General features: G+C 42.7%; 3 protein-coding genes and 5 non-coding genes across 20 annotated transcripts in view; 1 reads left to right on the top strand and 7 right to left on the bottom strand.

Annotated features, from left to right (window-relative positions):
• LOC115194677 (zinc finger protein 37-like) overlaps nucleotides 1-25,290 on the top strand; it is a 1,069,572-nt gene that overhangs the window by 493,079 nt on the left and 551,203 nt on the right. The window lies entirely within an intron of this gene.
• Nucleotides 1-25,290, bottom strand: part of LOC115194676 (gastrula zinc finger protein XlCGF26.1-like) — a 900,659-nt gene that overhangs the window by 432,386 nt on the left and 442,983 nt on the right. The gene's annotated exons all lie outside the window — the stretch shown is intronic.
• The window catches only part of LOC115194672 (uncharacterized), a 41,576-nt gene that overhangs the window by 15,465 nt on the left and 821 nt on the right, over nucleotides 1-25,290 (bottom strand). Inside the window, exons 1-18 of one of the 13 annotated variants that reach the window (XR_003878433.1) lie at nucleotides 24,508-25,009; nucleotides 14,887-14,936; nucleotides 13,828-14,632; nucleotides 8,610-13,479; nucleotides 8,155-8,182; nucleotides 7,679-7,719; nucleotides 6,996-7,092; nucleotides 6,736-6,783; nucleotides 6,369-6,413; nucleotides 5,901-5,950; nucleotides 5,587-5,627; nucleotides 5,181-5,228; nucleotides 4,535-4,593; nucleotides 4,256-4,287; nucleotides 3,729-3,765; nucleotides 1,728-1,774; nucleotides 1,314-1,358; nucleotides 559-699 (exon numbers count right to left, since the gene is read on the bottom strand). Coding sequence is in view for 1 of the 13 variants with exons in the window: in XM_029754557.1 (XP_029610417.1) it covers nucleotides 589-699; nucleotides 1,314-1,358; nucleotides 1,728-1,774; nucleotides 3,729-3,765; nucleotides 4,256-4,287; nucleotides 4,535-4,559 (297 nt within the window). In the remaining 12 variants the exon portion in view is untranslated. Of the gene's footprint in view, nucleotides 1-513; nucleotides 700-1,313; nucleotides 1,359-1,727; nucleotides 1,775-3,728; nucleotides 3,766-4,255; nucleotides 4,288-4,534; nucleotides 4,606-5,180; nucleotides 5,229-5,586; nucleotides 5,628-5,900; nucleotides 5,951-6,368; nucleotides 6,414-6,735; nucleotides 6,784-6,995; nucleotides 7,093-7,553; nucleotides 7,657-7,678; nucleotides 7,720-8,154; nucleotides 8,183-8,609; nucleotides 13,480-13,827; nucleotides 14,633-14,886; nucleotides 14,937-19,394; nucleotides 19,528-24,507; nucleotides 25,010-25,290 lie in introns of those variants that run through there. The other 12 variants (XR_003878434.1, XR_003878431.1, XR_003878437.1 and 9 more) reach the window with 12 other exon arrangements.
• On the bottom strand, nucleotides 772-841 carry LOC115195044 (small nucleolar RNA SNORD31). The gene has a single exon (XR_003878583.1). It is a non-coding gene; the product is annotated as a small nucleolar RNA SNORD31 (small nucleolar RNA).
• Nucleotides 3,603-3,672, bottom strand: LOC115195047 (small nucleolar RNA SNORD31). Its single transcript, XR_003878586.1, has one exon. It is a non-coding gene; the product is annotated as a small nucleolar RNA SNORD31 (small nucleolar RNA).
• LOC115195038 (small nucleolar RNA SNORD31) lies at nucleotides 4,430-4,499 on the bottom strand. Its single transcript, XR_003878578.1, has one exon. It is a non-coding gene; the product is annotated as a small nucleolar RNA SNORD31 (small nucleolar RNA).
• Nucleotides 4,885-5,011, bottom strand: LOC115195050 (small nucleolar RNA SNORD22). The gene has a single exon (XR_003878589.1). It is a non-coding gene; the product is annotated as a small nucleolar RNA SNORD22 (small nucleolar RNA).
• LOC115195032 (small nucleolar RNA SNORD30) lies at nucleotides 5,347-5,418 on the bottom strand. Its single transcript, XR_003878572.1, has one exon. It is a non-coding gene; the product is annotated as a small nucleolar RNA SNORD30 (small nucleolar RNA).

Here is a 25,290-nt window from a genome sequence, read left to right as displayed (position 1 = left end):
CTTTAAGGAAAGCATGCATCCGTCAGGTGAAAGGTTATTTGGCACCATGTCCAATGTCAGACTAAGACCTTTTTAATGCCACAGAAATTACCATCCATCTGACTGATAAAGATTATAGGACTGTTGCATTCTGCTGCACTATCCCAGTTCACCACTAGAGACGTACAGGTATTCTATCCAGTGGTGTTCTGCTGCACTATCAATCTGTGTCCGGGAACTAGCTTCAAAAGAGCAAACACTGAATTACCTTGTAGTGCTCAGAGCCCAAATGGAGTTCCCTACCGCATCATTGTTTAACAATTTGGGGCTACTAATTGATACGATTGTTTTTATACAGGACCTACCGTCAACCAGCTCTGCGAAATTATCAATTTCGCACGGATCCCAGAAACATATTCTCACCTATAGCCAGTAAAATCTCAACTACATAATGATATGAGATGACAGGAAATGTCACATTGTTCAGTATTGAATTCAGAACACCACATGGTTCATTCAAAACGGCCAAATTCAAAGTCTTTTTATTATCACCAAGAAAGAAAAATAGGACAAGCATTAATTTGTAGATTTATTTATACATCAAAACAGTCACAGGGTTGAATTGACTTGGCCTGGTTCTCCCCAGTTCCAACTAGACGACCCACTTCCTTGCTGACCAAACAGGAGTGCAAGAGGGCTTGCCGGTGTACAACAGGAGAGCTAGAGGGAAAATAGTGTGAGAATTAAACCCTGGTGATACTGTAGGGACTAATACACAAGGTATGAGATGACTTGATCAGAGCGTAACCAATCAGTCAGCGTTACATCAGACTGGGGCGGTAATGATGACTCATCAGGTCAGTGTCTAACAAACTGCATGGGTCAGAGTGATGATCCAAGAGGAACATTCAACAGGACATTAACAACATCTTCCTAGTATTGATCTGCCCCCCTTTTCCATTACAACACATTTACACTGAGTGGACAATACATTAACCAGACCAGGTGACAGCTAGCCCTTATTGACATCACTTGTTAAATCAGTGTGGATGAACAGACAGGTTAAAATGATTTTAAGCCACGAGACATGGATTGTGTACCACTCAGAGGGTGAACGGGCAAGATAAAGGATTTTAGTTCCTTTGAATGAGGTATGGTAGGTGCCAGGTGCACCAGTTTCTCATGTGTATCAACACTGGTCCACCACCCAAAGGACATCCAGCTACTGGAGCTTACTGTTCTGAGAGCAAACTCAATATTAGGAATGTGTTCTTAATGTCCTCTATACTCAGTGCATTATAATACTGGAACCGTAAGTCATTCCCACTACACACCTTCACACTCCACCAGCACAGCAACACTTCAGCAGCCAACGAGACCTAAAAAGACAACAGTTTTAAAACCAAATAATTCCAATCTTAGATTACTAGACTACATTCAGTGCGTTCTGAAACCAGATCAGGAGAATATAGTTCAGTCATTGCAGCCATCCAGCCAGTGGTCCAGGGTCAAGCCCCCACCCAGACACCCTCCCTCCAGGCAGGCAGCCCACCTTACCCCTGTCCCCTAGAGCAGGCTTGTCAGTGTCTGCCCAACCCACAGGAGGACCGATGGGAGGCCAGACCTTTATCCAGCCCAGAGCACAGGACAGGATTGCCACCTGACTGGATGAAACAACCTCATCATTTCCAACATTCCAGAAAGCTTCATGTGGAAGGAGAGTTAAGATGCTGTCTAAAGTCACACACCTTTCCAAACACTGCAGACACTAGGACCTCAACCAGGGGGCAGAAACCTAGAGGGAGAAAGTAGGAAAGCATGAAGTGACATTGTATGAACTAGTAGTGAGACATGAGATCAGTCTATAGCAGTGGATTCTAATCCTGGGGACCCAACTGTCAACAAGTGTTTTCCCCCCTAGAACAAGGCTTGGGTGGTATACCAGGGTGTTTGGAAAACAGGGTTTCACCAATAACAAATACATTTCTGAAGTTTATATTGATAGCTACTTAACCTTTTATGGATAGGGGCAGTATTTTCACAGCCGGATAAAAAACGCGTACCCTATTTAATCTGGTTATTACTCCTGCCCAGAAACTAGAAAATGCATATAATTGTTTGATTTGGATAGAAAAACCCCTAAAGTTTCTACAACTGTTTGAATGGTGTCTGAGTATAACAGAACTCATATGGCAGGCCAAAACCTGAGAAGATTCTGTACAGGAAGTACCCTGTCTGACCATTTCATGGCCTTCATTATCATCTCTATCCAAAACAAAGGATCTCTGCAGTAACATGACATTTTCTCAGGCTCCCATAGGCTCTCAGAAAGCGGCAGAACGTTGAATGATGACTTTGCAGCCCACGGCTGAAAAACATTAGCGCATCTTGTAAGTGGTCGATCTCAGGATGAGACGGGTGCACGCATGCACGTGAAGAGCCCATTTTATATTTAGTCTTTGAACGAAAACAACGACTCCCGGTCAGAATATTATCGCTTTTTTACGAGAAAAATCGCATAAAAATTGATTTTAAACAGCGTTTGACATGCTTCGAAGTACGGTAATGGAATATTTTGAATTTTCTTGTCACGATACACGTCCGCTCGTCACCGTTCGGATAGTGTCTTGACGCACGAACAAAACGCCGCTATTTGGATATAACTATGGATTATTTGGAACCAAAACAACATTGGGTGTAAACTGGAAGTCCTGGGAGTGCATTCTGACGAAGACAGCAAAGGTAATCCAATTTTTCTTATAGTAAATCTTAGTTTGGTGAGTACCAAACTTGGTGGGTGTCAAAATAGCTAGCCTGTGATGGCGAGTTATCTACTCAGAATATTGCTAAATGTGCTTTCACCGAAAAGCTATTTTAAAATCGGACACTGCGATTGCATAAAGGAGTTCTGTATCTATAATTCTTAAAATAATTATGTTTTAGTGAATGTTTATCGTGAGTAATTTAGTAAATTCACCGGAAGTGTTCGGTGGGAATGACAGTTCTGAACGTCACATGCTAATGTAAAAAGCTGTTTTTTGATATAAATATGAACTTGATTGAACAAAACATACATGTATTGTATAACATAATGTCCTAGGAGTGTCATCTGATGAAGATTTTCAAAGGTTAGTGCTGCATTTAGCTGTGGTTTTGGTTTTTGTGACATTATATGCTAGCTTGAAAAATGGGTGTCTGATTATTTCTGGCTGGGTACTCAGCTGACATAATCTAATGTTTTGCTTTCGTTGTAAAGCCTTTTTGAAATCGGACAATGTGGTTAGATAAAGGAGCGTCTTGTCTTTAAAATGGTGTAAAATAGTCATATGTTTGAAAAATTGAAGTTTTTGGATTTGAGGAGTTTGTATTTCGCGCCACGCCCACCATTGGATATTGGAGCAGGTGTTCCGCTAGCGGAACGTCTAGATGTAAGAGGTTTTAAGTAAATACTATATTTCTGAAGTTTATATTGATAGCTACTTAAGTAAATACCTGCAGTCAACATCAGGGTCTGATTATTTAAGACTAATTAGCGAAAGATTAGCATTGAGCAGTCTGTCTAAACGAAGCCTTACATCTGGGTCCCCAGAACCAGGATTGTGAAACACTGCTCTAGAATATAGATCAGTTCAGTAACCAATCAGTCAGCTTAACATCAGACTGGGGCGGTAACAGGAAGTCATCACTTCTACATTATAAAGGACAGAAGTTAAAGGCAACAGATCAAAGTGAAAGTTGATCCTACACACCTTGAGGTAGTGCAGCAACAGTTCTCCAGTGGCCAGGCTGGAACAGATTACAATTAGACATTATGCAGAAGTACATTAGGTACTGCAGACTATATGCAGAGCATTCTGAAATGAGATCAGTCTCAAGGTTCAGTCATTGTAGCCATCCAGCGGGCCAAGGACTGGCTCCAAGCCTCCCACCCAGACACCCTCCCTCCAGGCAGGCAGCCCACCTTACCCCTGCCCCTTAACCAAGAGCAGGCTTGTCAGTGTCTGCCCAACCCACAGGAGGACCGATGGGAAACCTGGGTTGATGCCAGCCACAGAGCACCGGACAGAAGCCAACCAACTGTCATCCCGAGATCATCACGTACAGCATTCCAGAATGTTCCATGTGGTGGGTGTGCGCTGTTGTTAAGTGTTCATGGGAATTGTAGTTCACTCAGTGACTTTTAAAGAGTAGGTAAAAGGTAAGTGGAGTTGGTAACAAGTGCAAGAGGTGGAGAGTCAGTGAGTGAAGATGCTGTCAAAACAAAAATCATACACACCTTCCTGAAGACTGCAGACCCACATGGACAAACTGGGGGAGGAGAGTTGAGGGATTATTAAGTGACGTTGTAAGAACTAGTGGTCCGTCATTAGATCAGTCTACAGCACAGCATTATCTAATCCTGGGGACCCACCACTCCTCTGGGTCCCCAGAACACACTGCTGTAGTGGAGATCAGTTCAGTAACCAATCAGTCAGCTGAACATCAGACTGGGGCGGTAACAGGAAATCATCACTTCTACATTATAAAGGACAGAAGTTAAGTGGATCATACACACCTTGAGGTAGTTCAGTAACAGGCATCTTCTAGTGACAAGTCTGGTACCACCATCAGGACCTGAAGGAGAGGCTAAATAAACATGCTGAACAGCAGGACATTAACGACTGCTTTATTGGCTGATAGATCAGAGGGTAAACCAACCAACTGTTCCTAGACCAGCACTACCACCTGAGAGACTAAATATGGGAGTGCTGACAAGGGCCCTGTACTACATCAGGACACTAGTTATTTGCAAGTCAGTATCCTAACTTCAATCCTGCTTAAACTATATATTTTCTTGCAGTACCATCAATAAATAACCATTTTGGAACAACGCAGAGCCAAATGATATTTTGTGTGAGTCTCTGGTCCCATCAGACAGTTGGTAACCCCAACCAGCTGTCCCCTTGTTGCCCTGGCAACGCCAGTGGGTCCACCTTTGCAGGTTCTGTCGTCGACGCAGGGCGTAAGACGCGTGCGGGTGTCATCACCAGGAGCCAGAGTCACCATGACTACCAAACATCAACAATTCACCCTTGTTTGCAGTGAGTATTAACACTAGACTGGTTATAGCTTGTGGCTAAGGCAGAGGCTCTGGTTAAGATACAAGGACTAGATTCATTTCCGATGACAATAACCAAACGTACTTATTAACCAAAACTCACCAGTCTAGTCGGCATCACGGCTCCCTGTTCAGCCACATACAGAGGAACCTACGAAGACATATGCTTCAGGTTAATGTCTGGTTGGGGACCAGATACCAGGCAGGCACAAGGAGGGGGTTAGACATAACATATGTAGCCTTTATGACAGGGTTACGTAGCCCTCTGCTGAAGTCAGCTATTCCTTTTCTCAACAGGAGTTCAGACGAACGAGATTCCAAAGAGAATATTCATCATGTTCAGCAGAAGGACGGGATAGCTCAAACATGTTGCGTTCAGCTAAACTATACAAGTTAAAAAGTTGACAAAGCTGTGCAAATATCAATACAATAACCTTAATGTTTGAACTACCACTTCCAGGACAAGACACTGGTGTTAAAATATCCATTTAGACTGGATGGATCCTTACCTGCATAGCTTAGAGCAGCCATCTTGTTTCAGGACAGTCAACTGTAAAACAAAATGGTTACGTAACTAGACTGCAACAAGACAGTCAAGTGAGGGTTCTTTACTCCGCAGGGTGTCAGGTTATTATTCAACAAGAGGAATTCAGAAGACCGAGTTTACAAAAAGGTTTATCATGGTTGCAGAGAACTATTGTTGTTCTGGGAAAGACCCCCCTTTCTAGTGCACTACTTCTGACTAGGGCCCTTAAAGCTCTGATCAAAAGTAGTGCACTATATAGAGGGTGCCATTTGGGACAGTTTCAGAAACACAACTTACCAGTATGTTGGAGTCCACGCTGCAATTCCACTGACCACAGCACCCAAACCCTGAAGGAAAGGCACATTTTATTAGTGTGATGATTGAGAAGTCGATGACTAACTGCTGCATTATATACAGTCACTCAGTAGTTCATGTAGTTTCACATCGGTTCAAAGTGAGCTAAGTTTAACATCATTGGGACTGTAGCAGCATCAAGTGACTGGTTCCACAGAGTTCTGTCACTCAACCCACATGGCACCCCAGTCCCTATGCAGTGGACTACTTATTGAGGAGACAGACTGTCTGTGCTCAGATGTGAGCCGCCCGATGGTACTCCCAAACACAGCCATATGTGCCCTAGACCCCTGCGCCACTCAGGAGCAGTTCACAGGGTGCCATTTGGGATTCCACCAACAAGTATACTGGTGGAAGACCAATCCTAGCCATAGTGGGGAACCCAGTTTGATCTTTGTTGGAAGAACTCACCAGTGAAGGTAGTGTTAGTCCCTTTAGGAAACGTCATCCCCACATCTGTTAAAATGAGAAAGGAAGTTAGTGTTCAGCTGTAAAGAACATTTAAACATACAACTGCTGCATTAGCTACAGTCACTCAGTAGTTCACGTCGTTTCACATAGTTTCAAAGTGAGCTAAGTTTAACATCATTGGGACTGTAGCATGTCCCAGTAGCCATCTTGTATAGTTGGCCAGCCAAAAGGGGATAGTGAAAGTGTCTGCATCCAAAGTCACACCCTATTCCCTTTATAGTGCACGGGTCCTGGTCTATGGTAGTGCACTATAAAGGGAAGTGGGGTACTGTTTGAAATGAAGCCAGTGTGTTAATATTTCACCAACCTGGATTTTCAGAAAGTGCACCAGTCTCGTGGTCTGGAATCAGGTATTCTATAGACGGAATCACAAAATAATGTTAGTTATAGTTTGGCTTCTATGAGAAGATAGAAGGTTCTTGAATAGAGCCCATCAGATCAAACAGTAGCTTCACAAAATATCAGACATATGCTTGTCAATGGATCATCATATAAAGCTCATAAGTAGTGACCACATAGAAATCTGGTGCCATTGGAACTGTCCTGAACACCAGTGAATAAACTCACATGGAACTCACACATTCCTATTCCAGAATGGAACTCCAAGTGGGGATTCTGTTCAGATGCCTTGAAGTCAGGAAGTCATGTCACAAGTAATGCAGACCTGAGCAAAGAACACATCCATGTTAGTGACTTAGTCTGTATATTACAAGAGGCTTTGGAACACAGGACAAGGAGGCCATCAGATCAAAGTTAGCATCACCAAAAAATCAGATATATGCTTGTCATTGAGGATCATCATTTACAGCCAGTCACTTGTGAGGCAGGTAACAAATCCTGAAAGTCCACTTCCCTATTTAGTTGTAAGACAGTTTTCCAAGTGCACACACAGATACTTATGGATTTAGGGCAGAGGACCTTTACCTACTTCCCCAGACAGATAAAGTCATGGATACATATGTTATGTCAGAGTCAAACTGAGGTAAGTTAAAATGTAGTTTTGCAAGCCAATGCTAACCAAAGCTAGCATAACGACTGGAAGTCTACAGGTGTGTACTAGCATGCTAGCTAACCATATTCTTAATAGCTGCGCTAACGATAGTGAATATTCACTTACAAAGCTACCTTCACAGTGAAGTTGTATCCATTAACTTGGGAATTAGATAAAGGGTCCTGGCGAATCCCTTTAAGGCGAAGGGCTGATAAGCTGAACACATCTAATGATCCTAGTGGTAAGTCAATGCACTCACGTGTCAGTCTCCTGGACTTCCCTGGTATCTGTCCTGCATTTCTGTTGATCAGGGAGGAAGTTAGGGAGGTCCATTTATGAACAGACAACACGCAGGTATATAAAACCCGACATTGATATCGTCGCTAAAGGAACCTTATTTCCAATACAGTGAACTACTTTTGACCAGATCAACGTTAATCAGTAGTAAACTATTGAGAATAAGGTGCCATTAGCGCAGCAACGACAGTCGAATCAGGGGCCAAATGCTACTCAGAATCTGGTAAAGAAGTTTCTTCTTCAAAGGCTGATTCGGTAAGAGAGAGTTCATTTATCATCACCGTAGCACAGACCTCTTAACGTTGGGTTTATAACGACTGATGGTCTGGTCTCACCTAACTGGCGAGCTAGCATACTAGCTAACATGACACGTGGTTAGCTAATTGCTAACTAAAACCACCACGTAAGCAGGTATTTAATAAGTAATATGTTGCTTACCCGAGCAGCACATTCGAGTCGTCGGCATCTGGAAAGGAGAAAATTATAAAAGTTAACAGTAATGTTAGTTACAACCACCGTAGCTAGACATCCATTAAATCATGTAGGTTCTCATGTGACCTGGCTAGTTGCGGACACGTGTTCTGCGAAAGCAGCATTTCGAAACACGTTTATGGTTAAATATGTATTTTTTTTGCAAGTCTCTCATCAGAAATACTAAAGTACAATCAGGTTTTCAGAACAGGTCTGTGTAAATTCTCATCATCGAAAGACGTTGCAATGCTAACAGCCAAATATCGGCCTGTACATTAAATAAACAAATCAGAACAAAACATGTTTGATACTAGAAATAAAGTCCATAATTTGTGTAGAGTAAATTCTGAAAATCAGTGGAGGAGTTGAAACAAAAGGACCGCTTCAAATTGAACGCCAAAGTGGCGACTAGCTAAGTTTACCGTTAGCTGCTCCCGCCGCTTTCCGTTCAGCGTTACCAACTCATTTCCAGAGGAAGTTCGGTTTGTTGCTAAATGACGTTGAGATGTCATTGCGTGATGCCGTCATTACATAATAACGTAAACCGGCGTCATTACGTAGAATACGCTATAACGTTACTCAAATTGACTGGCCATCTCAGCGAAAAACATATATATATATATATATTTTCACGGGGGGTGCTGAAGATGGCGGCGAGTGCATTTTTTGTTTACTCAAATGGACTCCAATGGACATTGGCAAGTAGCGGTCATCAACCACATGGACAGATTATTTGTGTTGTGTAACGTATATGGATACTGTTCTAGTCCTCCAAATAACTTACTTCTAGAGGAAATTTAAGAATTTCTTCAAAGTCTTCTGAGAAAATATCCATCCAGTCAGATTATAGTTGGTGGAGATTTTAATATGGTTTATTCTAATTTGACTGGTGTGAACAAATTGGTGAATTTCTGCCAAAGCCTGGACTTAATTGACATATGGAGAGTTAAAAACCCTGGAGAGAAACAATACACATGGAGTAATAGAGATCGTTCTTTACAAACAAGAATTGATTTGTGGGTGATAACCCAACACTGTAGAGGTAAAAATACTGCCTGCAGTCCTGACGGATCATAAAGTCATATGGTTGACTGTAAGAATGTGCAGTAATGATGGTAAGAAATACTCTGGTGGTTATTGGAAATTAAACAACTCATTGTTATTAAGAATCTAATTTCTGTTTACTGGAGTTTAGCTACATCTAATGCAGAATATGGGAAATACTGGGAACTGCTGAAATTTAAAATCCGCTCAGCCTGTATTACTTATGGAAAACGGCTTGCTTTAAGGAGATGTGAGGTAGCTGAACTCTAAAACAATTGCGGATATCACATAGATTGAGCATCTTGATCTTAATGAGAAAGCTAAATTGAATGATTTACAGAATCAACTAGATACATTGTATGAGGAAAAGGCTAGAGGAGCTTTCATAAGATCCAGAAAACAATGGCTTGAAAAGGTGAAAAGAACAGTAGATACTTTTTTAATTTGATAAAGAGGAGAGGGGAACTCAACACACTTCGGAAATTTAAGATGAATGGGATTACCACTGAGGATAGAGAGTTGTTATCAGACTTTACCACTAAGATTTATGAGAATCTTTACTCCTTAGATAACAAATCGAGTGACTCTAAGGATCTCCTTGCTTCTATAGAGAATGTTAATTCGGTTAATGAATTCAATCGGTCTAATTTGTTTACCGAAGTCAATCGGTCTTGTTGTCAAGATTTATCCATTATGGACATCCAGTACGGGGTTGCTCAGTTAAAAAATAACAAATCTCCAGGTTGTGATGGATTAACCTCTGAATTTTACAAAACCTTCTCTGAAGAAATAGCACCATTTTGACTTGAAACCTTTAAGGAGGCTATAAAGAAGGGAGAACTACCTGCCTCTCTGAAGCAAGGGGTTATTACTCTTATACCTAAACCAAACAAGGATCTCTTAAATATTGATAATTGGCGTCCAATCACACTCCTAAATAACGACCAAAAAATGATAGCCTTAATCTTTGCACAAAGGTTAAAGTCTTGCTTGAATGATCTGATTGATGAATGTCAATCTGGGTTCATGAAAGGGCGCCATATATCTAATAATCTGAGGCTGGTGTTAGACTTGGTTGAGTATTGTGATCTATTGGATGACTTCCCTGTTATCCTATTTTTGGATTTTCAGAAAGCATTTGATACAGTAAGTCACAATTTTATCTTTGATTGTCTTAAGCATTTGAAATTTGGTTGTTTTTTTGTTGATGCTATTAGAACTCTGTATAATGGTGGCAATAGCTGTATCAAACTGTCATGGAACATTCTCAAGGTTTAACATTTACAAAGGAATACGACAAGGTTGTCCAATTTCACCTTTTTTATTTTTGTTAGTATCTCAAATGTTATTCTTATTAGTTCATAAAAGTCAATTTGAAGGCATTTACATTCCAGAGAGATCAAGATATCGCAACTGGCAGATGACACCTCACTTTTTTTGAAAAATGTGTCACAAGCTAGATTAGCATTGGATATCGTGAAGCAGTTCTCCAAAATCTCAGGCTTGACTTTAAATCTTTCCAAATGTGAGTTGTTTGTTGTGAAAGGAGCTGTCAATCCAGCAGATTGTAACATCTCTGGAAAAGATACTGTAACCTACCTCGGTGTAAAGATCACCAAAAATCTTAAGGCTGTGAATGATCTTAATTTGAACCCTGTAAAATTATCCTCATGGTTAGGGAGGGATTTAAGTCTTCAAGGAAGGGTGCTTTTATCCAAAGCTGAGGGGCTCTTTTTTTCATCTATTGACATTCCCAAATCCACTTGCTGTACCTTAGATAGGCTTTTGTACAACTTCATATGGAAAAACAAGCCACATAAGATAAAAAGAGATGTTTATCACAACAGGGTTTGTGATGGCGGTCTAAATGTCTTAGACTTCACTCTCTTCAAATCAGATATCAAAGGTCAACTGGATTAAAAGGTACATAAAAAAATCCTCGTAGTTTCTGGAATATTAGACCTCATTTTGTTTTTCAGAAGTTCAGAGGGCTTAATTTTTTACTACAATGTCCATATATTGTGGGTAAACTTCCTATGAAACTGCCGGCTTTTCACAAGCAGGCTTTAATGTTCTGGGCTTTGTTGTATAAACACAACTTTTCACCTCATAAATGTTTAATATGGAACAATGGGTCGATATTACCTAGAAACAAAATGTTATTTAACCATAAATGGTCTCGAAAAACATTGTCCTTGTCAGCCAATTAGTTAATATTAGTGAGAATCTATTTACACGGAGAGAATTTATGGAAAGATACAACTTTGAGGTTTTCAAGAAAGGAAGTTATAAAAGTTACTAACAGGAGACGCGACGAGAACGCTGATCCAATGCCTCCCAAAACACAGAAGTGAAGTATTTAAGATAAACGGCCAAGTTAGCAGCCAACGCTGCTCTAATGTCAGAAGTGTACACACCACAAACAAAGGGAGAAAAAACATATTTACAATTACAGTATTTAGAACACCCACAGTCCTCTACACCCGATTGAGCTGCTGATGCCAAGGCCCATAGCAGTCTCTCTCTGTTGTAAAGCAGAGGGTAACAGCACAAGTAGTGCAGGTGATGGGAGATTTCTTGTGACACAGAGTACAACGAAGCCTCCCTACTGAGCCCTTTTGTCCCCGAGGCACATTCAGGTCTGCAGTGATGTATTTTGGCAGGTGAACATCACTGGAGGCAGGAGTAGAGAGGACAGAAGGTGCTGCAGTGGACTTTGTGCCGTAGTCAGCAAGCTCCTGGATGAGCAGCTCTCTGAAGGCTAGCTGTGTCATGGGGGTCTTTCCACAGATCCTAGCCATTTCCTTCTGGAGGATGAATGCATTCACCACAGCAATGTCGATGAAGTGATAGAACAATGTCTTGTACCATTTCTTTGTCTTGTGGAGAACATTGTAGTAGCCTATCAGCGCATCAGACAGGTCCACACCTCCCATGCTCTTATTGTAATCCTTTACAGCAGCTGGAACGGGGACAGCTTTCTTGGTCCATGTCCCATTAGCGTCCTTCGCACGCCTGCCGATGTGATCGCCACTGTACGATTTGTGGATATTGGAGCACATGACCACCTCTCTGGCATCCATCCACTTTACAAAGAGCAGGTCATCTTTACGAATCCATCGCATGGTACCCCTTTCAGCCCTCTTAGGCATGTCGTTTACTTTTGTTTTGGGAAAACCCACTCCGTTGGGACGAATGGTTCCACAAGACCATACATTCAGCTTCCTCAGGTCTGTAAACAGAGTAGGGCTTGTGTAAAAGTTATCCACAAACAGTTTGTAGCCCGTCCCCAGCAGTGGAAATTCCAATAATTTCATTACGGAATCATAACCAAGTCCCATACCGGTGGCTGAGATGGACTTCCCCTCATAAACAAAGAAATTCCAAGTGTAGGCACACGCAGAATCTGCCAAAACAAACAGTTTGTAACCCCATCTTGTTGGCTTGTTAGGCATATATTGTTTGATGCCAATTCTGGCCTTTGAGGCTACCATTCTCTCATCTATGGACAGGTTCTGGGCAGGCTGAAAATGGGTCTTGCAGGCCTCAACAATGCTGGAGTAGAGAGGTTTGATTTTGCAGAGCCTGTCAAAGCTTGCTGTTCCCTTCTTCTTCTCATTGTTGTTGTCAGCTTGTGGGTCACTGATATGAAGCGCCTGCGAGATAGTCAGAAACCTCTTACAAGACATGATAGTTGTGGGGAAAGGCAGTTGGTAGAGTCTTGAGCTTCTCCAGTAGTCCTTCAGGGTCTTCAACTTCACAACGCCCATATAAATGACCAGTGAGATGTAACAGTATAATTCTTGGACGGAAATGGGCTTCCATGCCTCTTTCTTGCCTGCTTGCTTCTTAGCCCCATACTTGTTGGTGTTAGACACAAGCAAATCAAGAACTGACAAGGAGAAAAACAGCTGGAAAAAATGAAGGGGGCTGTACTTTCCAGTCATGTCCAGCTGAGGTCCTGGCTGCCTTTTAGGTCTAAATGTTGGTGGAAGTGGCTCCACATCATCCTCTAGCACAGTGCGCCAACGGTCCTCTCCCTCGGTTGAAGTTGCCGCTGGTACACTGGCCCTCCTCCGCTTCTGGTCTGGACTCATAACACCTCTAGATGGACGGGTGGGTGTGGAGCCAGAGACAGCAGCAGGGGTCAGACTGGAGGAACCACTTCCTATGTTTGAATCAGTGTGGGATGGACTTGAATGTGGTTTCTTTGGAGGTGGCTCCCAGAGGTCATCGGAGTCTCTACATCTATTGAGGATTTAAAAAAAAAAAAAAATGTTTAGAACTCAAGTTTCCTATTCCTTATTTTATTTAACCTTTATTTTAGCAGGGAGTGAGCACTGCATCAATACATCAAATACACAGCACTCATCTATATTATATAGAGTATGGGGAACACAATCACTATAATGAAATATGTGGGCCAACAGGCATTAAGACACTCAAAAACAACAGCATGTCATAGCCAACAGAAAACACACATAGGCTATGCTAATACATTATATGCCTCAGGTCTACATAGAAATATCTCAAATGAATATGCAACCATTTAAACAACTGCATTAGCATGAGACGCAAAAAACCTTTTTTACTTACTGATCTAAAAGTGGATCTTCTCCTTCCAAAAACATTTCTTCCTCACTGGAATCAAAACTGTACTCACTCATGGAGTCCTCATCCATCAGTTCTATGTCACTCTCCCAGTCCATTTCTGCAATGTTCTCATCCAAATTTGTACACTTGGACTTGGATGTAGCTTTTCCACTAGTAGTAGCCATGTTTTCTTTTTTTAGTTTTGACAAAAGTTTGTAGAAGAGAACGAACCACTGCGTATCATTAACTACCGTGAGTCCTGTTTGCTTTCACAAGAGAATGAACACTGTTGCCCACAGCTCTAGCATGATGGTTGTTTGTAGTACAAAAGGCGTTCACATGCTGCTGGAAAGCCCAGCTCATTGGCTATCTAGCTAGATCGTTTTCAAAATGATAGGTGGTCCTTGAACCAAGACTGTCAATCAAGTGAACACCGATGGTCTCATTGGTGCCTAACGACGGCTTACCTTCATTAGGCTAATTGACGTGTTGTGTAGCCAATATGTCAGAGGTGAATGTATCAAACAAGTTGCATTGATAAGCTTTTTGTTGTTGTGCACTATCCCCAAACAATAGCATGGTATTTTGTCCCGCTGGAATAGCTACTGTAAATTAGATACTGCGGTTAGATTAACAAATATTTAAGCTTTCTGACGATATAAGACATGTCGATGTCCCGGAAAGTTGGCTGTTGTTTAGAATGCCTTTCTAGTCACATATTGAGCAGCAGCTGTCCAGATTTCAGGACACTGATCCTGTAGAGGTTTAAAAGCAGCCCAGAACAGCCATCTTGTTTCAGGACAGTCAACTGTAAAACAAAAAGAAATGTAGAGGACATTTAACTAGACTACTCAGCAGGGTGTCAGGTCATTTAACATCAACAGGAATTAAGACAAACGAGATTCTAAAAAGTTTTATCATGTGGTTGCAGAGAACGATTGTTCTTCTGGGAAAGACATCCCTTTCTAGTGCACTACTTCTTACTAGGGCCCTTAAAGCTCTGGTCAAATGTAGTGCACTATAGAGGGTGCCATTTGGGACAGTTTCAGAACCACAACTTACCAGTATGTTGGAGTCCACGCTGCAATTCCACTGACCACAGCACTCAAACCCTGGAGAATATAAGGCAAACATTATTAGTGTGATGATTGAGAAACCTGGATTTTCACAAAGCGCATCAGTCTCGTGGTCTGGAACCAGGTATTCTATAGAAGGAGTCACAAAATAATGTTAGTTACTATGAGAAGATAGAAGGTTCTTAAACCTGTTGGGGATAGGGGGCAGTATTGAGAATTTTGAAAAAAATATGTGCCCATTTTTAACTGCCTCCTACACCAACTCAGAAGCTACCTTATTGTTCAGGTTTGGATAGAAAACACTGAATTTTCTAAAACTGTTATAACAGTTTAACAGTATAACAGAACTCATATGGCAGTCAAAACCCTGAGACAAATTCTATCAGGAAGCCTATGTCATTGAAACACACAGGGGCTTATTAATCGTTGAGCACTTCCTATGGATTCCACTAGATGTCACCAGTCTTTACAAAGTTGTTTGAGTCTTCTACTGTGAGATCTGACCGAACAAGAGCCATGGAACGGTGGTGGCCGACAAGACTCGGGCACGCGAGTTCATGTTGGGTACTCTCGTTCCAATACGTTTTAAAAGAGAATGCAATCGTCAGCCTTGAATATTATTCATGTTCTGGTTGAAAAAGGCCCTAATGATTTATTCTATACAACGTTTGACATGTTTGAACGAACGTAAATATTTTTTCTCCCCTCTTTCATGAAGAGAAGTCCGGCGGGCTTAGATCATGTGCTAACAACACGGAGCTTTTTGGACATAAATTATGAGCTTTTTCGAACAAAACTACATTTGTTATGGACCTGGGATTCCTGGAAGTGACATCTGATGAAGAGAATCAAAGGTAATGGATTATTTACATAATATTTTCGATTTTAGCTCTCTCCAACATGGCGGTTAGTCTGTATTTGCACGGCCGGATAAAACACGTACCCGATTTAATCTGGTTATTACTACTGCCCAGAAACTAGAATATGCATATAATTATTGGCTTTGGATAGAAAACACCCTAAAGTTTCTAAAACGGTTTGAATGGTGTCTGTGAGTATAACAGAACTCATATGGCAGGCAAAAACCTGAGAAGATTCCTTACAGGAAGTGCCCTCTCTGACCATTTCTTGGGCTTCTACACTCTCTTTATTGAAAACTGAGAATCTCTGCTGTAACGTGACTCTTCCTACAGCTCCCATAGGCTCTCAGAAGGCGGCAAAACGGTTAATGCCTTTGGAGCCTCTGGCTGAAAAACAGTAGCGCATTTGGATAGTGGTCGATCAGAGAACAATGATACTGGGGCGCGTGCACGAGGCGACACCATGTTTTTATTTTTTCGTCTTTGAACGAAAACAGGGTTTCCCGGTCGGAATATTATCGGTTTTTTTTACGAGAAAAATCGTATACAAATTGATTTTAAACAGCAGTTGACATGCTTCGAAGTACGGTAATGGAATATTTAGACATTTTTTGTCACGAAACGCGTCGGGCGCGTCACCCTTCGGATAGTGTCTTGAACGCACGAACAAAAGAGGATATTTCAACATAACTATGGATTATTTTGAACCAAACCAACATTTGTTATTGAAGTAGAAGTCCTGGGAGTGCATTCTGACAAAGAACAGCAAAGGTAATCAAATTTTTCTAATAGTAAATCGGAGTTTTGTGAGGGCCAAACTTGGTGGGTGTCAAAATAGCTAGCCCGTGATGGCGAGCTATCTACTCAGAATATTGCAAAACGTGCTTTTGCCGAAAAGCTATTTTAAAATCGGACATAGCGATTGCATAAAGGAGTTCTGTATCTATAATTCTTTAAATAATTGTTATGTTTTTTGTGAACGTTTATCGTGAGTAATTTAGTAAATTCACTGGAAGTTTTCGGTGGGTATGCTAGTTCTGAACGTCACATGCTAATGTAAAAAGCTGGTTTTTGATATAAATATTAACTTGATTGAACAAAACATGCATGTATTGTATAACATAATGTCCTAGGCGTGTCATCTGATGAAGATCAAAGGTTAGTGCTGCATTTAGCTCTGGTTTTGTTTTTTGTGAAATTATATGCTAGCTTGAAAAATGGGTGTCTGATCATTTCTGGCTGGGTACTCTGCTGACAATCTAATGTTTTGCTTTCGTTGTAAAGCCTTTTTGCAATCGGACAGTGTGATTAGATTAACGAGAGTCTTGTCTTTAAAATTGTGTAAAATAGTCATATGTTTGAGAAATTGAAGTAATAGCATTTCTAAGGTATTTGAATAATGCACCACGGGATTCCACTGGCTGTTGAGTAGGTGGGACGATTTCGTCCCACATACCCTAGAGAGGTTAACGAGAAGTGTATCTTTAAAATGGGATATAATAGTTGTATGTTTGAGAAATTTGAACTATGAGATTTGTTGTTGTTTTGAATTTGGCGCCCTGCTATTTCACTGGCTGTTGAATGGTGTCTCCCGCGGGTGGGACGCTAGCGTCACACATACCCCAGACAGGTTAAGGGCTGAGAAGCGGGACACAGCCAGGAGGAAAATTACAGAGTTCCATTTATGAACAGGCAGCGTGCAGGCATATAGAACCCGATATCGGAAGCGTCGTAAATGGAACCATAATTCCAATACCGTGTAACGTACGCTAACCCCATTCCGTACAAAATGTGAGCAACCGCGACATTCAAACGAGGCTGCAAAGAAAACTAATTGACTGCGTTGTGGTGTGAAATACGTTTCTATTCAAGCGTTGATTGACATGGTAATGGAGTAACGTACAGCACGTATAAAGCATCTAATTCTGTCTTACAGCCTCTCTCCACCAGGTGTAGCACTTCCCTCACCGTTTGAAAACAAGGGACAGGATAAGGGGGATACCTCGCCATTTTTTGCGCGAGTGTTGCAAAATAGATTCAAAGATGTATGTTATTCAATTATTGCACCCACACTGCTCACGCACGTCAACGAGCGTCTGCGTTAACAAGGGGAAAAATATAAGTAATTCCTATTTCTGACGCAGACGCGCAGCAAGTCCTGGGGAGACAAAATACATTTATGCACGATGGCGCCCCTGCGCAGCCGGTTTGGTTCCCGTGTCACCCAATAGGTTTATCTTCCCCACCCGCCATTTTTAAAAAGACCCGACGGAGCTCATCGCCTTCTTGAATCATGGGCATCATGAAGATCTCGTCATTGATTTTGTTGGAAAAAGGAGAAATTGCGCTTTACAAATGGTATTGATATTACAGCTGATCTGGAAGTATTACGTTTTTTGGGCGCTAAAAATAAGGTCAATTGTATGGACCAGCGCGACGTACAAAAGTGAGTTAGTTTACGTTACAACTTTGACCAGAGCAATGTTCATTTTATTTAACTAGGCGAGTAACCTAAGAACAAATTAGTATTTACTATGATGGCCTACCAAAAAGCCTCCTGGGGGAGGGGAGCTGGGATTTTTTATTTTATATATTTGAGTAACGTTATTGTGTATTCTGCATCACATCAACCTGCCTCTAGCAACTTACCCTGAAAATGAGTTGGCAACACTGGCCACACCACTACACAAAGAGAGAGCTAAAACAGAGCATGGTAGTACCACTACATAAAGAGAGAGCTAAAACAGAGCATGGTAGCACCACTACATAAAGAGAGAGCTAAAACAGAGCATGGTAGTACCACTACATAAAGAGAGAGCTAAAACAGAGCATGGTAGCACCACTACACAAAGAGAGAGCTAAAACAGAGCATGGTAGCACCACTACACAAAGAGAGAGCTAAAACAGAGCATGGTAGCACCACTACACAAAGAGAGAGCTAAAACAGAGCATGGTAGCACCACTACACAAAGAGAGAGCTAAAACAGAGCATGGTAGCACCACTACACAAAGAGAGAGCTAAAACAGAGCATGGTAGCACCACTACACAAAGAGAGAGCTAAAACAGAGCATGGTAGCACCACTACATAAAGAGAGACCTAAAACAGAGCATGGTAGCACCACTACATAAAGAGAGACCTAAAACAGAGCATGGTAGCACCACTACATGACAACGTGCAGGTATATAAAACCCGACATTGATATCGTCGCTAAAGGAACCTTATTTCCAATACAGTGAACTACTTTTGACCAGATCAACGTTAATCAGTAGTAAACTATTGAGAATAAGGTGCCATTAGCGCAGCAACGACAGTCGAATCAGGGGCCAAATGCTACTCAGAATCTGGTAAAGAAGTTTCTTCTTCAAAGGCTGATTCGGTAAGAGAGAGTTCATGTTATCATCACCGTAGCACAGACCTCTTAACGTTGGGTTTATAATGACCGATGGTCTGGTCTCACCTAACTGGCGAGCTAGCATACTAGCTAACATGACACGTGGTTAGCTAATTGCTAACTAAAACCACCAAACTAGCCAGTTGGCAAACTAACGTTCGCTTGCATCATTTTACTGCAGCAGAGTGAGTCATTGTACCATAGCAGCAAAATGCAGACATTTCAGTAATATGCAGCTTACCCGAGAGACATATTCTCTACAGAGTCGTCGGCATCTTGAGAGGAGAAAATGAAAACGTTAACACACACAGTGTGTCTCATGACTGACCATGTTAGCTTCTGTCCCTTTTCTTCTTCTATGGTATAACGGCAACATTGTGCATTCCGCCACCTACTGTGCGGGTGGATAAGGATCACAAAAAAGTAAAACGTTTGGATAAAAATAAATAAAATATCAAACTACCAAAAAAGAAATTAACTAAATAAAATCAACCTGCTTTTCTGTAAAAACCTCATTCAAATCAGGACCAACACAGCCTCAGAAGCTTCCTGTGAGGGCAGGACATTTCCTGGTGACAAAAGTCCTTGTAGTGCTTCTGCTGTGAAGCCTTGGAGCCCCAAAAACCTCTGGTCTGCAGCAGATATAATGATACCCAGCTAATTGGACTTCTTGGACTGCAGCAGATATAATGATACCCAGCTAATTGGACTTCTTGGACTGCAGCTATACCTCCTTTGGCATGCGCCGAAGATCAATACATGTTACTTTGGACAATTTTCATTTTCTGTTCTTCATCAACACAATTAACTGAAACCGCTTCTCGTCACCTTGATTGAATCCACCTTTCCCACTGCTTTCTTCACAGTCCTCGATATTACAAATGTATTTTCCAAATTAATCTCCTTATCCAATAACAAATGCATTATTGGACCAGTCTGTCTTCTACTACAACTTTTGCTCCATTCTTTGATTTCAAGAACAGTCTCCATTTCCTCATCATTTGACCACACACACACACACACACTTCTGTGGAAGGATGACAGATTTTTACCTTGTCAGCTCGGTGATTCGATCTTGCAACCTTTCGGTTACTAGTCCAACGACCTAACCACTAGGCTACCTGCCGCCCCAAACACACACACATTTAATGTCTGGATGACATTAAGACCCACCACTGGTGTATCATCGGCTGCAGTGCTGTGACAGGAGAGAACCTACTGACCGGAGTAGACTGGCTACTGGATGACAACGCTGCACGCGTCTTCACTGCATTTGGCTGCACGTTCAACCGGCCTCACAACCGCAGACCATATGTATGGCATCATGTGCGCCAGCGGTTTGCTGATGTCAACATTGTGAACAGAGTGCCCCATGGTGGCGGTGGGGTTATGGTATGGGCAGGCATAAGCTACGGACAACGAACACAAATGCATTTTATCGATGGCAATTTGAATGCAGAGATACCGTGAGGAGATCCTGAGGCTCATTGTTATGCCACTCATCTGCCGCCATCACCGCATGTCGCAAGGATTTGTACACAATTCCTGGAAGCTGAAAATGTCCCAGTACTGCCATGGCCTGCAGACTGACCAGATATGTCACCCATTGAGCATGTTTGGGATGCTCTGGATCGACGTGCACGACATAATGTTCCAGTACCCGCCAATATCCAGCAACTTCGGACAGCCAGTGGGACAACATTCCCAGGCCACTATCAACAGCCTGAGCAAAGGAGATGTGTCGCGCTGCATGAGGCAAATGGTGGCCACACCAGATACAGACTGGTTTTATGATCTACGCCCCTACTGTTTTTTTAAGGTATCTGTGACCAACAGATGCATATCTGTATTGCCAGTCAAGTGAAATCCATAGATTAGGGCCTAATGAATTATTTCAATTGACTGATTTCCTTATATGAACTGTAACTCAGTAAAATCTTTGAAATTGTTGCATGTTAAAAAAAACGCTGGTATCGCTTCACTTCTCAGCTTTCCCTCAAAATGGATTCCCCATCAGTTCAGCTTGAAAATCTTTCAGATAGTCTTTGGTCAAGCTAAGTGTCAGAGTCAGTATAGAGACAAAGTAGAGTCGCAATTCAACGGCTCAGACATGAGAGGTATGTGGCAGGGTCTACAGTCAATCACGGACTACAAAAGGAAAACCAGCCCCGTCGCGGACCACGATGTCCTGCTCACAGACAAACTAAACAACTTCTTTTCTCCCTTTGAGGACAATACAGTGCCACCGACACGGCCCGCTACCAAAACCTGCGGGCTCTCCGCAATCACGCTGCACACTGCCCTAAACCATCTGGATAAGAGGAATACCTAAGTAAGAATGCTGTTCATCGACTACAGCTCAGCATTTAACACCATAGTACCCTCAACTCGTCATTAAGCTCGAGACCCTGGGTCTCGACCCCGCCCTGTGCAACTGGGTCCTGGACTTGCTGACGGGCTGCCCCCAGGTGGTGAGGGTAGGAAACAACATCTCCACCCCGCTGATCCTCAACACTGGGGCCCCACAAGGGTGCATTCTCAGCCCGCTCATGTACTCCCTGTTCACCCATGACTGCGTGGCCATGCACGCCTCCAACTCAATCATCAAGTTTGCAGACGACACTACAGTGGTAGGCTTGATTACCAACAACGACGAGACGGCCTACAGGGAGGACTTGAGGGCCCTCGGAGTGTGGTGTCCTCGGGGCCCTCGGAGTGTGGTGTCAGGAAAATAACCTCTCACTCAACGTCAACAAAAGGAGATGATCGTGGACTTCAGGAAACAGCAGAGGGAGCATCCCCCAGCCACATTGACGGGACAGTAGTGGAGAAGGTGGAAAGTTAAGTTCCTCGGCGTACACATCACGGACAAACTGAAATGGTCCACCCACACAGACAGCGTGGTGAAGAAGGCTCAACAGCGCCTCTTCAACCTCAGGAGGCTGAAGAAATTTGGCTTGTCACCCAAAACCCTGACAAACTTTTACAGATGCACAATCGAGAGCATCCTGTCGGGCTGTATCGCCACCTGGTACGGCAACTGCTCCGCCCACAATCGTAAGGCTCTCCAGAGGGTAGTGAGGTCTGCACAACGCATCACCGGGGGCAAACTACCTGCCCTCCAGGACATCTACACCACCCGATGTCACAGGAAGGCCAAAAAGATCATGAAGGACAACAACCACCCGAGCCACTGCCTGTTCACCCCGCTATCATCCAGAAGGCGAGGTCAGTACAGGTGCATCAAAGCTGGGACCGAGAGACTGAAAAACAGCTTCTATCTCAAAGCCAGCAGACTGTTAAATAACCATCACTAGCCGACTACCACCCGGTTACTCAACCCTGCATCTTAGAGGATGCTGCTTTATGTACATAGACATAGAATCAGTGGTCACTCTAATAATGGAGCACTAGTCACTTTAATAATGTTTACATACTGTTTTACTCATTTCATATACTGTACTTTAGTCAGTGCCTTTGTCCTGTGTGAATTTAAGTATGCTCTCTCTTTCTTTCGGAGGACCTGAGCCCTAGGACCATGCCTCAGGACTACCTGGCACGATGACTCCTTGCTGTCCCCAGTCCACCTGGCTGTGCTGCTGCTCCAGTTTCAACTGTTCTGCCTGCGGCTATGTTCACCGGACGTGCTACCTGTCCAAGACCTGCTGTTTTCAACTCTCTAGAGACAGCAGGAGCGGCAGAGATACTCTGAATGATCGGCTATGAAAAGCCAACTGACATTTACTCCTGAGGTGCTGACCTGTTGCACCCTTGACAACCACTGTGATTATTATTATTTGACCCTGCTGGTTATCTATGAACATTTGAACATCTTGGCCATGTTCTGTTATAATCTCCACCCGGCACAGTCAGAAGAGGACTTGCCACTCCTTATAGCCTGGTTTCTCTCTAGGTTTCTTCCTAGGTTCTGGCCTTTCTAGGGAGTTTTTCCTAGCCACTGTGCTTCTACACCTGCATTGCTTGCTGTTTGGGGTTTTAGGCTGGGTTTCTGTACAGCACTTTGTGACATCAGCTGATGTAAGAAGGGCTTTATAAATACATTTGATTGAATGCCACTCCGACATTGCTCATCCTAATATTTATATATTTCTTAATTCCATTATTTACCTTCAAGTTTGTATGTATTGTTGTGAATTGTTAGATACTACTGCACTGTTGGAGCTCGGAACACAAGCATTTCACTACACCCACAATAACATCTGCTAAATATGTGTATGAGACCAATACAATTTGATGTAGAAAGGGAGAGGTTGTTTGACAAGGTCAGAGACGTTAGATGGGAATGGGGTGTGGGTGGTATTTTGGGTGGGGGTGATGGAAGTGGTGATGTTTGTAGGGAATTATTTGATTTGAAATTCAGGGTTAGTTAAGAGAATATAGTGGTATAGAGAGGTCGTGACCGGCTTCACCCTCCTGTACAGTAGTTGGCGGTGTATGCACCTGTCAGTTGGTTGGATTCGCCAATAAAACTAAAGAAAAAGCAGTACTCGCTTGGTAAGAGATCTATGTCAGAGTGTATACATCTTGGGTGTATATGCACAGAGGCATACCTAAAGATATGTATTTCTATAAGTCTAAAACAGATTCTAGTTTTTGGAGAAAAAAAAATTATGAGATCAGATGTTTCATCAGTGTGAAAATGTGTAGAATGTCAGCCTAGTTTCACCTAGCTCCATCCTTCCACTACCCCCGACTGGACTTCCTCTCGCTACCATATTTGGTGGTGAGAAAACATTCTAAACGGATGCTTCAGTTTTATTGCCCGTGACGTATCTGGGTTACCCCTTATGTTTGTGGTGCTAAAAAGTTGAACATTTGATACAATTGTCCGTGATGAGATTCAAACTCACAAACTTTGGGTTGCTAGATGTGGGCGCGATAAATCCAACTGCCTTTGTAAACATACCACACTAATTTGAGTGCCCCAGATTTTTTTACATTTAATTTATTTCACCTTTATTTCACCAGGTAGGCCAGTTGAGAACAAGTTCTCATTTACAACTGCGACCTGGGCCAAGAGAAAGCCTATAGTATTGTAATGAACAGGCAGGGAGCAGGTCTCGAACCCTCGACCTTCAAGCCCGAAGTCCGGCGCGCTATCGACTGTGCCGCAAAAGCATGCTCAAGCGGCAGAGTCGATTTCCGCGCTTATAAACCCAGGGTCATTACAGTATGTTAACTACGCCTAGTCTATGAGACCAGGCTGGGTATATCCGCCGCTATTCAATAGTTTGGAGCAGATAGCCTCTCCAAATGGGTGTTTTGCCCCTCCCCCCCACTACTCTGTTGGGCTTGTGTGTCCTTGTTCTAATTACTTGTGACAGTGTACCAACCTGGGCGATACTCGGTTCGGTCGACCGGTATTGCGGCGCTGAGCGTTTGTTCTAGTGGTCTGTGTGACGTGTCTGTCCATCGGAACCATTCCGGTTTTAATTTTCGGGCTCGGAAACCTCGCCTACTCTGCCAGGTCGATGCACCGGGAGACTGAATGTTTCGCTCTCGCGGACTTGCAGTTCTCCCCTGAGAGCAAACTAGGTGGCGCAAGGCGCACCACGCTTCATCTCTCACAGGGCGCAGCCATCTTGCCTGGACTCTTCTGTGTTCCAAGGTAAACTAGCTATGCAAAGTAGCTAGCTAGCTCAAATGAGAAGTGACCATTTGCAGGACTAACGTTATAAGCACCCTTTCCCTTATAAGGCCTGCCAACCTGAACCCCCACGTATGAAGCAAGAAATAAACGTGGCGTGAGTTACAGCCGTGTCCTTTCACCAACAAGCAAGTCACACTCCATTCACTTCTCCTGTCCTTCGGATAGTGTACGAGACAGGCTGATAATGTAGGTCCGTAGTAATCTTTACTATTATTCAGCATTGCGCAGTGTTTACTGTAGACGTAGTATAGTACACGGTTGGCTTCATTTTCCAGTATTAATCTGGGTATGTGCTTGCCACACCATAGTGAGATTACACTGTTTTCCCTTAGTTGGAAACTCACATCTCTAATGCATTGCTGGTTTTTCCTAACATAGTGTGTAGCTGGTTGGTTTCACTATTGTTTCTGTTGCACTCCGTATAGTAGGCTACATACAGTAACTGGCTGGCCGGCCTTTGCCTTTT

The sequence above is a fragment of the Salmo trutta genome, chromosome 5 (assembly GCF_901001165.1).
Source record: "Salmo trutta chromosome 5, fSalTru1.1, whole genome shotgun sequence".
In the NCBI taxonomy this organism is placed as follows: Eukaryota; Metazoa; Chordata; class Actinopteri; order Salmoniformes; family Salmonidae; genus Salmo; species Salmo trutta.
This window is presented reverse-complemented; position numbering and strand designations above follow the sequence as displayed.